Source organism: Haliotis cracherodii, unplaced genomic scaffold, assembly GCF_022045235.1.
Source record: "Haliotis cracherodii isolate W230 unplaced genomic scaffold, xgHalCrac1.p SCAF_16, whole genome shotgun sequence".
Classification (NCBI taxonomy): domain Eukaryota; kingdom Metazoa; phylum Mollusca; class Gastropoda; order Lepetellida; family Haliotidae; genus Haliotis; species Haliotis cracherodii.
Window position 1 is genome coordinate 32,236,048 of NW_027266271.1, and position 13,838 is coordinate 32,249,885.

The following is a 13,838-nucleotide window of genomic DNA, read 5'->3' on the forward strand; positions in this document are numbered from 1 at the left end:
ATGACAGCAGTACATGTTGATATAGATATGTCACAGTACCATACAATGACAGCAGTACATGTTGATATAGATATGTCACAGTACCACACAATGACAGCAGTACATGTTGATGTAGATATGTCACAGTACCACACAATGACAGCAGTACATGTTGATGTAGATATGTCACAGTACCACACAATGACAGCAGTACATGTTGGTGAAGATATGTCACAGTACCACACAATGACAGCAGTACATGTTGATGTAGACATGTCACAGTACCACACAATGACAGCAGTACATGTTGGTGAAGATATGTCACAGTACCACACAATGACAGCAGTACATGTTGATATAGATATATCACAGTACCACACAATGACAGCAGTACATGTTGGTGTAGATATATCACAGTACCACACAATGACAGCAGTACATGTTGATGAAGATATATCACAGTACCACACAATGACAGCAGTACATGTTGATATAGATATATCACAGTACCACACAATGACAGCAGTACATGTTGATGAAGATATGTCACAGTACCACACAATGACAGCAATACATGTTTTTGAAGATATGTCACAGTACCACACAATGACAGCAATACATGTTGGTGAAGATATATCACAGTACCACACAATGACAGCAGTACATGTTGGTGAAGATATATCACAGTACCACACAATGACAGCAGTACATGTTGGTGTAGATATATCACAGTACCACACAATGACAGCAGTACATGTTGATGTAGATATGTCACAGTACCACACAATGACAGCAGTACATGTTGATGTAGATATGTCACAGTACCACACAATGACAGCAGTACATGTTGATATAGATATATCACAGTACCACACAATGACAGCAGTACATGTTGATGTAGATATATCACAGTACCACACAATGACAGCAGTACATGTTGGTGAAGATATATCACAGTACCACACAATGACAGCAGTACATGCTGATGTAGATATGTCACAGTGCCACACAATGACAGCAGTACATGTTGATGTAGATATGTCACAGTACCACACAATGACAGCAGTACATGTTGATGTAGATATGTCACAGTACCACACAATGACAGCAGTGCATGTTGATGTAGACATGTCACAGTACCACACAATGACAGCAGTACATGTTGATGTAGATATGTCACAGTACCACACAATGACAGCAGTACATGTTGATGTAGATATGTCACAGTACCACACAATGACAGCAGTACATGTTGATGTAGATATGTCACAGTACCACACAATGACAGCAGTACATGTTGATGTAGATATGTCACAGTACCACACAATGACAGCAGTACATGTTGATGTAGATATGTCACAGTACCACACAATGACAGCAGTACATGTTGGTGTAGATATGTCACAGTACCACACAATGACAGCAGTACATGTTGATGTAGATATGTCACAGTACCACACAATGACAGCAGTACATGTTGATGTAGATATGTCACAGTACCACACAATGACAGCAGTACATGTTGATATAGATATGTCACAGTACCACACAATGACAGCAGTACATGCTGATGTAGATATGTCACAGCCCCAACACAATAACAGCAATACATGTTGGTGAAGATATGTCACAGTACCACACAATGACAGCAGCACATGTTGATGTAGATATGTCACAGTACCACACAATGACAGCAGTACATGTTGGTGAAGATATGTCACAGTACCACACAATGACAGCAGTACATGTTGATGTAGATATGTCACAGTACCACACAATGACAGCAGTACATGTTGATGTAGATATGTCACAGCCCCAACACAATAACAGCAATACATGTTGGTGAAGATATGTCACAGTACCACACAATGACAGCAGTACATGTTGATGAAGATATGTCACAGTACCACACAATGACAGCAGTACATGTTGATGTAGATATGTCACAGTGCCACACAATGACAGCAGTACATGTTGGTGAAGATATGTCACAGTACCACACAATGACAGCAGTACATGTTGATGTAGATATGTCACAGTGCCACACAATGACAGCAGTATATGTTGGTGAAGATATGTCACAGTACCACACAATGACAGCAGTACATGTTGATGTAGATATGTCACAGTACCACACAATGACAGCAGTACATGTTGATGTAGATATGTCACAGCCCCAACACAATAACAGCAATACATGTTGGTGAAGATATGTCACAGTACCACACAATGACAGCAGTACATGTTGATGTAGATATGTCACAGTGCCACACAATGACAGCAGTACATGTTGGTGAAGATATGTCACAGTACCACACAATGACAGCAGTACATGTTGATGTAGATATGTCACAGTACCACACAATGACAGCAGTACATGTTGGTGAAGATATGTCACAGTACCACACAATGACAGCAGTACATGTTGATGTAGATATGTCACAGTACCACACAATGACAGCAGTACATGTTGGTGAAGATATGTCACAGTACCACACAATGACAGCAGTACATGTTGGTGAAGATATGTCACAGTACCACACAATGACAGCAGTACATGTTGATGTAGATATGTCACAGTACCACACAATGACAGCAGTACATGTTGGTGAAGATATGTCACAGTACCACACAATGACAGCAGTACATGTTGGTGAAGATATGTCACAGTACCACACAATGACAGCAATACATGTTGGTGAAGATATGTCACAGTACCACACAATGACAGCAGTACATGTTGGTGAAGATATGTCACAGTACCACACAATGACAGCAGTACATGTTGATGTAGATATGTCACAGTACCACTCAATGACAGCAGTACATGTTGATGTAGATATGTCACAGTACCACACAATGACAGCAGTACATGTTGATGAAGATATGTCACAGTACCACACAATGACAGCAGTACATGTTGGTGTAGATATGTCACAGTCATCAGTGGTCGGTGTGTGTGATGGTGTTGTGATGATCTATGGATGTGATGGTCTGGTGTTGTGATGGTCTGAAGATGTTGTGGTGGTCTGAGGATGTGATGGTGATCTGGTGGTCTGGGGATGTGATGGTGATCAGGTGGTCTGGGGATGTGATGGTGTTGTGATGGTCTGGTGTTGTGATGGTCTGGTGTTGTGATGGTCTGAAGATGTTGTGGTGGTCTGGGGATGTGACGGCGATCTGGTGGTCTGGGGATGTGATGGTCATCTGGTGGTCTGGGGATGTGATGGTGATCTGGGGATGTGACGGCGATCTGGGGATGTGACGGCGATCTGGTGGTCTTGAGATGTGATGGTCATCTGGTGGTCAGGGGATGTGATGGTGGTCTGGTGGTCTGGGGATGTGATGGTGGTCTGGTGGTCTTGGGATGTGATGGTCATCTGGTGATCTGGGGATGTGACGGCGATCTGGTGGTCTGGGGATGTGATGGTGGTCTGGGGATGTGATGGTCATCTGGTGGTCTGGGGATGTGATGGTCATCTGGTGGTCTGGGGATGTGATGGTGATCTGGGGATGTGACGGCGATCTGGTGGTCTTGAGATGTGATGGTCATCTGGTGGTCTGGGGATGTGATGGTGGTCTGGTGGTCTTGGGATGTGATGGTCATCTGGTGATCTTGGGATGTGATGGTCATCTGGTGATCTGGGGATGTGACGGCGATCTGGTGGTCTGGGGATGTGATGGTGGTCTGGGGATGTGATGGTCATCTGGTGGTTTTGGGATGTGATGGCGATGTGGTGGTCTGGGGATGTGATGGCGATGTGGTGGTCTGGGGATGTGAAGGCGATCTGGTTATCTGGTGATGTGATGGCGATGTGGTGGTCTGGGGATGTGATGGCGATCTGGTTGTCTGGTGATGTAATGGCGATGTGGTGGTCTGGAGATGTGATGGTGATATGGTTGTCTGGTGATGTGATGGCGATGTGGTGGTCTGGGGATGTGATGGCGATGTGGTGGTTTTGGGATGTGATGGCGTCGTGAAGGTCTGGGGATGTGATGGTGATATGGTTATCTGGGGATGTGATGGCGTCGTGATTGTCTGGGGATGGAACCGGTAGCTCCTGGTGTGTTCCACCTGTAGCTGTGACGAACAGTTCCGTGACATCCTGTGATGTCCCCCCTACATGGATAAAGAGACATCCACGATCAATACTCACTCTGCACATAACATTTAAATGTCAGTTTCCATGGCAACCTCCTGCAAGGGTCAAGGAGAGGGTGGCAGCAAAAATTACCCATAAGGCCGTGGCAGTAAGCAGTGACTGGCAGGACTATAGATTTCTTGTGTGTGGAACTTGCTTCTCAATGAAGGCATTAGAAGGAGGCTGGGTGCCATGTCTGGTGGCCCAGCTCCTGCTACACATGCAGATCGCCTATCTAATTAATTTGGCCAACCACAACACTGCAGGGAGCTCGTGGGGAGACATTTATCGAACCCTTGTTATTTACTGAGAGACGTATGGTCAATAAAATCTCCGCACAGTGAACATGATATATTATTGCCATTCATGTGCAGATGAGTCTGGCTTGCGAGTGAGCAATCACGGCACAGCCTCTGCTGGGCTGTAGACAGATAAATAACCCTGTATCGATCTCACCAACCTGAAATTATCAGCTTCCAGGCTAAATTTGTTTTGCCTTCCTCAGGGAATTTTTCATGTCTTTCAAAAATTTAGAAAGTATGTGTCTAAATTCTGGCACTGATACTACTTTTGAAAAAATATGTAAATAAATGTCCAAGTCCTAATTATGAAATGACTGTAAGTATAACTGACATGGCCTCTGATTGGTTGAAGCAGAAGGCATCAATATCTTGTGTGAGCAGCATGTGGTGCCAGGCAAGACTGGAGATGGATTTGAGACATGATAATCTGATATTGATTATTAGCTGTTGCAGATTGATGTTATGGAAAATGTGATTCTAGGGTTCGCTTGAGAAGAGCATATAGCAAGGGAGACCATAATATTGAAAGGAGACTAACACGTGCCACTGACTTGGTTGTTGTATCTTCTACACACCCACAGTGACACCCACCCCACCAGACACTGACATCCATCCCACCACACACTGACACCCATCCCACCACACACTGACACCCATCCCACCACACACTGACACCCATCCCACCACACACTGACACCCACCCCACCACACACTGACACCCACCCCACCACACACTGACACCCATCCCACCGCACACTGACACACACCCCACCACACACTGACACACACCCCACCACACACTGACACCCATCCCACCACACACTGACATCCATCCCACCACACACTGACACCCATTCCACCACACACTGACACCCATCCCACCACACACTGACACCCACCCCACCACACACTGACACCCATCCCACCACACACTGACACCCATCCCACCACACACTGACACCCATCCCACCACACACTGACACCCATCCCACCACACACTGACACCCATCCCACCACACACTGACACCCACCCCACCACACACTGACACCCATCCCACCACACACTGACACCCATCCCACCACACACTGACACCCACCCCACCACACACTGACACCCATCCCACCACACACTGACACCCACCCCACCACACACTGACACCCATCCCACCACACACTGACACCCACCCCACCACACACTGACACCCATCCCACCACACACTGACACCCATCCCACCACACACTGACACCCACCCCACCACACACTGACACCCATCCCACCACACACTGACACCCACCCCACCACACACTGACACCCATCCCACCACACACTGACACCCACCCCACCACACACTGACACCCATCCCACCACACACTGACACCCATCCCACCACACACTGACACCCACCCCACCACACACTGACACCCACCCCACCACACACTGACACCCATCCCACCACACACTGACACCCATCCCACCACACACTGACACCCATCCCACCACACACTGACAGCCACCCCACCACACACTGACACCCATCCCACCACACACTGACACCCATCCCACCACACACTGACACCCACCCCACCACACACTGACACACACCCCCACCCACACTGACATCCACCCACCCAACACTGACGCAAACCCTACCCACACTGACACACACCCCCACCCACACTGACCCCCAACACACAACACTGACGCAAACCCCCACCCACCCAACACTGATACACACCCCACACCACACTGACATCCATCCCACACTGACACCCACCCTACCCTACCCCACCCCACAATGATACACACCCCACACTGATACACCCCCCAAACCCACACTGATACACACCCGACACCACACTGACATCCATCCTACACTGACACCCACCCTACCCTACACCACCCCACACTGACACCAACTCCACCCCATACTGACACCAACTCCATCTAACAATGACACCCACCCCACACTGACACCCACCCCATCCCACACTGACACCCACCCCATCCCACACTGACACCCATCCCACCCCATACTGACACCCACCCCACCCCACACTGACACCCACCCAACCCAACACTGACACCCACCCCACCCAACACTGACAAGCACTCAACCCCACCCCACACTGACACCCATCCCCACACTGACGGGGCCAACCCCACACTGACACTCACACCACACCACCCCACACCCACACCCACACCCACACCCACTCCATCCCACACTCACACCCACCCCACCCCATGCTGACACCGGTCTCACCCCATCCACACTCACCTGCAGCTAGCACACGTGATTGATTTCTTTTCTTATGTGCTGAATTCTGAGTGAAAACGGACTGCGCGAGTGTGTGTATGATTCACAACCTTCCCAGGTAATAACTTGTGAGTGAAGACAACTGTTCTTAGTGATTTACACATGTGGTGTTTACTTTGGGACACCTGCTCTGAGTGTCACCCATCCATGCAGGCTAGGCTGATCCCTATATGAAACAGACCCTGCATTTTGGGAAGTGCATTTGAGTGCATTCAAACAGTTATGTGTCATTTCATTTGAAATCCCTTTCTATGTGACACAAGAAGTTCTTGTGTAATGTGATTATCACATGTATTGACAACCGAGGTAGGACATGTGACCTTTCCCCAGCATGGCAGCCAATGTTGCCAGTCTGTGCTGAGTGATCTCCAGGTTCTGGTGGTGACAGCCCCTGTTGTCCGACGTTGACAGGTAATGACAACACTGCTAGTTGTGTTACATCACACTGGTGTGTGGGCTGGGGGAGGTCGAGGCTCACACGGGGCTGACCAGAGGCTCCTCACGACGGGATGTGGAGGTAGGTACTCCATGCTGCTATACCACGGACCTATATAACCTGGATAGGAAACGATACAGAATTCCTGAAACTATCTCTGCCGCGCATCCGCGAATTGAAATCCGAGCCCCATGTTATCGGTATCCCGCAGACGCGATGCCAACCACATGTGGACAGCTTATGGCGCATGCGTAGTAGGGCTTAACTTGACTTCCCCTGGTTACCAAAACATCCGGCTTACAAGCATGTGTGGCGATCGATAGCTGTCAAAACACATATGTCCCATGTGCATCAGATTTTTATCAATTAAACACGGAAACGGTAATTAAGATGATCGAGATATCAGACCATATATATACAATGCCTTGCAACATTATCGTCATTCCTAACCTAATACGGATACATATTCAAGCGTTCAGATTCTCTCGTAACAACTACAACATGTCCGATTTCGTCAACTGGGATGACTCCGATATGGATTTGTCCGTACTTCTAGGCGAGTACACAGAGTATGAAGTGGATGGAAACTCGGATTCAACGTCCGATGACTGCCATTCAAAGGTGCAAAAGACTGGCGAAAACCAGAGACGTGGCAAGACTTTTGCAGCTTTGTACAGATGTCCTTTGTGCAGCAAAGACTACGGTTCAATTTCTGGATTCCGTGGCCATGTGATCAAAGCACACGGAAGATCCGATTTACGAGGTAATGAAAATCACAAAACAGTAAAGTTTTCTGTTCAAACATATATTCATATTTTATTTACATATATATTCTTACATAAAAGCCCCAGGGCACAATTTGGCTAATTACCACCATGGGTATATATATGAATAATGGTAAAATATAGGCATATAATTATAAGAGGAAAGCAGATACTCCAAGATGTTATAATGTGTGGAATAAATAGATTCTTCAATTTACATATTGCAATTTTGTCCTCCAGACTAATATAATTTCAGAAATAAGTAACCCTATTTGTATTGTATCATGTGTGTATCTATCTTAATTTGTATACATTTAATCTAATCTTAACACATTGACCATGGATACATTAATTTGACTGCCGTAGAATAATAATTGAAATAACATTTTGGGACTCTTGTATCATGTGTATACACTTTCAATGTTGCAATCATTACATATGAACAGAATACTTGTATCAGATAAAAATCTAATCATTTAAGAAGCCTGAGTTAGTATGCTTTTTCAATTACTTTTTATTTATTCATCGTGATGTGTTAAGGCTTAGTTTTATATCATTGGATTCAATTCAATCACAAAATACAATTGTAAAATAACTATGAATTAAAAAAATATGGAAATCCTTATTTTGAACAGAATAACGGTTATCTTCCACAATTTGACTGCCACAGGCACTTCGTAAACATACTGGATAAATGCCTTGATACATGTTTACATTTACATGTTAACACCATACATTCAACCTTAAACTAATATACTTGGTGAAAGGTTCTTTTGATTGCATATCATAAGGGATATTATTACTAATTCCAGCTCCTGACTACAAGCTTACCAGTGAGACACAGCAGACCATACCCACCACATCTCCTACGCTGACAAGTTCTTCAAATCAAGTTTTCTTCAGCACTGAGCAATTGCAAGGATGTATGCTGGAGTCTGTCCGCAATTCTTTAAACGCGATAGCTCATAATGAAATTCACAAGTCGGATCTGGCATGTGAGGGGAAAATGTGTGACATTGCTAGTTTACTTTCTGGTTCAGAGTCATGCCTAGCTCAAATAACTGACCACCTGACACCTACATTTGTAACATTGTTTTCTGGATTGGGAAAAAGCAGCTCCTTTGTGGCGAGCAGAGAGCAGATGTGGGCACAGTTCCACAGAGTAAGAACTGACACCAAGTTCTGTGATCAATTGCATGATGTAATAAAATTACATACACAAGAGAGTGACTGGAATGTACACATGCTAAGTCAGTGCTTGTTGGATGAACTGGTTGATGCTGTGTGTACGAAGTTTATATCAAGTATACAGAGTGATGCAGAACGCGAAGCTAAAGATCTGACCTCGGCGGAAAATGAGACTCTATTTTATATCTGTGGATTTTTAATTAGGGCCATTACAAAGCACTCAGGAATAGAGTCAAAAGTAGCCAAAACCCTGAGGCATTTATGCATAACATCACAGGATACTTCATCTGCATTTATGACAAAATTTCGCGTTTGGACTGAGACTGTCAACAGAGGAGGACTTAAAGTTAGTGGGGACAATTTTTTCTTTCTTGTGAGAAAAATGGAGATGATTTGTCGGCAGCAAGTCGACACATCAAACTTAAATGCAAATTCCCTGTGTGTTGACCGCCTTAAGGACAGCATTCTTAAAGACACAACAGTCCTGTTTTACTGGGACAACCTCGTCACAAGTAGTGAAGAAGAAAAGCTCTCCATTTTGGAAAGTATTGCGGACTTGTTCCTGAAACTGCGAGGAAGAGCTGTTGTCCAGCACATTCGCAGGCAAACACAAAAAAGAAATGCCAGCACACCCAAACGTGCAAAAAAAGGGAAAAAGTCAAATTCCCTTAGAAAACGCCTGAGGGAACATTAACTGCTTAATATGTTTGGATTTTGTGCCAGTTGATTTGTTCGTACATGTAATATAAAAATTGTTCTAATATCAGTGAATAACATAACTGTACATATTTCAGTGCTTAATTAGCTGTACATTTTATCTCATTATTTTGTGGGTGCTTTTTTCAAACTGCAAGAAATAATCTTGAAGAAAATACATACAAATGATCTTATTTTGACTTTTTATTTTGTTAGTCTCAAAACACAAGATTTGTTCGTTTGTTGTTTAAAGCCGTGCTCAGCAATATTTTGGCTAAATGACGGTAGTAAAAAAACAATCAAGTCAGCATTAGACAATCCAGTGATAGACATCATGAGCATAAATTTTATGACATGCATTAATAAAGTTCCCAAGTCTGAACAGCTGGTCTGCAGTCGCCACTAAGAAGAAGTATGGTTTGCTTAAGATCAACTCTAGTTTCTAGCCTGGATCTTCACAGGCTTCACTAAATAGTGAGTGAGTGAGTGACTATGGTTTTTCGCCGCTTTTAGCAATAATCCAGCAATATCACAGCGGGGGACACCAGAAATGGGCTACACACAATGTACCTATGTCGGGAATCAAACCCAGTCTTTGGTGTGACGAGCGAACGCTTGAACCACAAGGCTACCCGACCGCCCCTCATCACTAAATAAACACCACAAATGTCAATGTTCAGTTTCTCCTCTGTCTCTTAGTTAGTGGGGTGTGAACCACTCGAATGTCATTATGTCCTCTCTTGTTTGTAATGTTGCCTGTAATTGGTGCTAAGGCAGTTGAACCAATGACACGAAGTTGTGACATGGTATGTTTCACATCATACACAGTAGGATTGCTGTTGGCCCCTCCCTTTTGTCTATAATGAGAGAAATGTTCTTCAAGTGGATCCTGGTTGAATCTGTGAGTTAGTACAAAGTTTGCACCCTCATCTAGTAGGAACCTAACACATTCCACAATAGATTGAACCGTGATGCGTAATCCATGTAGTGTCTGCTTGCTCAACATCATTCTAGATCTCTGACTCTTCGTGAGAGGCCCTTGTCTGTTCAAAACAGCTCTTTCCCATGCATCGAAATAACCAAGAAATTCAGTTGTCAGATATGTCAGTCTCTCATCATTTCGATCGACATATTCTCGTAAATTAGTATTTCTTTTCCTGTCTGCCTCATTCAAGTTCCTTGTATTTAAACAATCAAAAAATTTGTTCATCTGTCTGATAAAATTCACAGTCTCACTCACAGAATCATCATACAAATGTTCAAGTGCATCCGCAACAGTTTTGCTCAATACCTGAGCTGCCAGATTCACCTTCATTTTAGCAAAAGGCGTGAGATCAATATGCTCACGCGTTAATTTGTGAGCATGAGCATAAATTGTTGGTTCCACATATTCTTCATACAACCTAACAATGTGTGACCACCTGATGTCCTGTCCATCTTTCCACATGTCACGTGACTTGCTGTGGCTTCCAGAATTGGCAAAACAATTTCGGGTGGTTTTGAGGAGGTGAGGGACATCTGAAATGAAGTAAAGCTTCCGTCTAGGATATGAGTAGGGGTTCCAGGTCCAGTATGTGTTTTGAAGTTCCTCACAGTGATGCAGATTGAAGAATTTTCTATTAGGAGATGCACCGTCACATGTTACAAACAGAATTTTTAATCTACATTCAATTTCCAAAAATCGGACAGCCTTCCATATAGCAGGATACAAAAGATCAGCAGTTATCCCACTTGTGGCAAAACAGGCAACTGGGTACTTCAGGGAAGAAGTAATCCCTCTAACCATTATGACAAGAATGGAAGATGCTAGTTTCTTCTTAGTGTTCGCAATTAAATTCTCCATATGCAACAAGTCATTGCCAGTTTTCTCAAGTTCAACATACCCAACAAGCTCACCAGTTACTCTGTCGTAAACTAACCCCTCAGACACTTTCACCTCATCTTGAAGAATTCCAACATAACTCATCCATTCTTCCTGAAACATTCCCAGCTGGGCTGCTTCATTCCTGAGATGTGACACAGAGGCATAGTTAAAGCCACATTCAGCAGGTAACCAGTGTGAATAGTCAAACAGTGTTCGACTGCTTGGTAGGGAGATAAATCCAGCATCCCTGGTGGCATCGTATGCTTTTTGGCTTTTGCTTCGAATATAAAGGCACCACTTAATGATCATTGGGTGCCATTTCATTTGCCTTCTGTCTGTCAAACTTACACATTTCAACTGCTGATCCCAGAAAAGCCTCTGTAGCGAGTTCTCATCGGGGAAGGCCTTTTCAACATCAACTGTATGTTTCTTCAGCAATCCCAAAAGTTCAACATTGTCAGTTTCATTAAGTTTCTGTCCTTTCACAGATATGCTCTTCCATATGCTGCGTCGAATCTTGTCAAGTTCAGTTTGCAGGTGCTGTGTTTTATCTTTCATCACCTTAATCTTAGATATCATCATGTCCTTGGACATGTGTTTATGGGGTGTGGTTTTCTTCTCAGAAAATGATGATTCTTGCTGTTTTGAACGTGAAATTTTCTTTCGAAGTGTGTTTCTATACAAACTGCAATGGCTACACCTTTTTCTAACAGTCAACATGGTACACTTGGTTGATCGAATGGTAGAGTGGTACTCAATATCATCTCGCTTCGCACAGAAATCGGCTTCATGGTATGCAAGAACTTGGTTCGTCTTTGTGTAGGAAGTACTCCATTTTGGCATTGTACTGGTGAACTCTTCCTCATGATTTCCAACACAAACATCCCAAAGTTTGAGTCTATCAAAGAACTTCTGAAGGTCTCCAAATGACATCACAATTTTGGGAAGACCCGTCCATATATCATGTTCTCTGTCAATCACAATCTTGTGTACAAGCAGAGAGGGAACTAATGATGATCTTATGTTCATACACAATTTGACTGTTGGAGACTCTCCATGATAATGTTGGACAAGCTGGATGTTATCATCAGTTATCCTTGAAATTGTGAAGTCGGACAATGCATCAGTATGGCTCTTGATGTCATTCTTCAAAAATTGAAATAACTCAAACCTTCTATCCCTCCATAGTTTCTCGACAAACTTGTCTAAGTCCACATGTGATTTATAGCAGAAAACTTTATGTAAAATGACATAGAACCTATTAGCAGAACTGCAGTCTGAATCAACTTCTTCTGGTTCTTCAGTGGAAGTGTTGTTGCAAGTGCCTGATCCATGTCCAAGGTAGAAGGCATCCCAGGCTTCACTCCATTTAGCACCAAACTCATCTTGTGAACTGGAACAAGATATTTAGAATAATATATCATCTCAATTGGACTGGCACATAAAATTAATAAAAATTATTTAAATGTGACAAAAAATTATATCAATTGGCTTTACTCTAGGCTATTACAAGCAGCCACATAAAAACATTGCCATACAAGTGCAATACCTTGGAATGTGGCATGAAACCCCATTTCACCTCACATACTTTACAACTAATGTAAATGATTAAATTTAACAACAATCAATAAAATGTCCTTAAATCAACTTGATATATTTTCTATACTTTGCAAAAGGCATGTAATATACCTAGAAAATAACAAACCTTTCCACAATTACTTGATCATCTGTTCTATGATGGTTCACTTGAGCATGGCTGTGGTCTCTGTCCAATGAAGTTGTCACCTTTGAAGATTTTCTTTTATAGTGCTTCTTTTTCTGGCCAATACCTGGCATTTTCTTTCGTCGTGGCATCTGTAAATGGAATATAATGCACCTGTTTTATCATTCTTCATGTTAAATCAACAAGAATGTACTCATGTGGACATGTAGCAATATTTATTGACAGTTGAAACCTATAATTATAATATAAAAACATACAGATCATATTATTGCAGAAAAAGTCTTGGATATAATTATTTTACCAGTTAGTGAATTACACTTCAGAAATTAGGAACATGAAATATGGGCTGAAAATAGAATATGCTATGAATCATTATTTTTCTCCAACACCTACCCATGTGAAACATTATTTGACATGAAATGTATG

General features: G+C 43.4%; 2 protein-coding genes across 2 annotated transcripts; one reads left to right on the forward strand and one right to left on the reverse strand.

Annotated features, from left to right (window-relative positions):
• Positions 1 to 7,352: 7,352 nt before the first annotated feature.
• Positions 7,353 to 9,999, forward strand: LOC139464080 (uncharacterized). The gene is made up of 2 exons (XM_071245634.1): positions 7,353 to 7,940; positions 8,754 to 9,999. Exons 1-2 carry the CDS (start codon positions 7,568 to 7,570, stop codon positions 9,821 to 9,823), a joined length of 1,443 nt encoding a protein of 480 aa, XP_071101735.1. The 5' UTR covers positions 7,353 to 7,567; the 3' UTR covers positions 9,824 to 9,999.
• Positions 10,000 to 10,419: 420 nt separating this feature from the next.
• Positions 10,420 to 13,543, reverse strand: LOC139464079 (uncharacterized). The gene is made up of 2 exons (XM_071245633.1): positions 13,395 to 13,543; positions 10,420 to 13,082 (listed from the first exon to the last, which is right to left on the reverse strand). Exons 1-2 carry the CDS (start codon positions 13,541 to 13,543, stop codon positions 10,502 to 10,504), a joined length of 2,730 nt encoding a protein of 909 aa, XP_071101734.1. The 3' UTR covers positions 10,420 to 10,501.
• Between the last annotated feature and the right edge of the window lie 295 nt (positions 13,544 to 13,838).

What these genes read in the sequence shown, in the direction of transcription:
- LOC139464079 (XM_071245633.1), bottom strand. Translation starts at nt 13,543, where the DNA reads ATGCCACGACGAAAGAAAATGCCAGGTATTGGCCAGAAAAAGAAGCAC. An exon ending in GATCAAGTAATTGTGGAAAG is followed by an intron (nt 13,083 to 13,394) that starts GTTTGTTATTTT and finishes ATCTTGTTCCAG; the next exon opens with TTCACAAGATGAGTTTGGTG.
- LOC139464080 (XM_071245634.1), top strand. Translation starts at nt 7,568, where the DNA reads ATGATCGAGATATCAGACCATATATATACAATGCCTTGCAACATTATC. An exon ending in CGGAAGATCCGATTTACGAG is followed by an intron (nt 7,941 to 8,753) that starts GTAATGAAAATC and finishes TACTAATTCCAG; the next exon opens with CTCCTGACTACAAGCTTACC.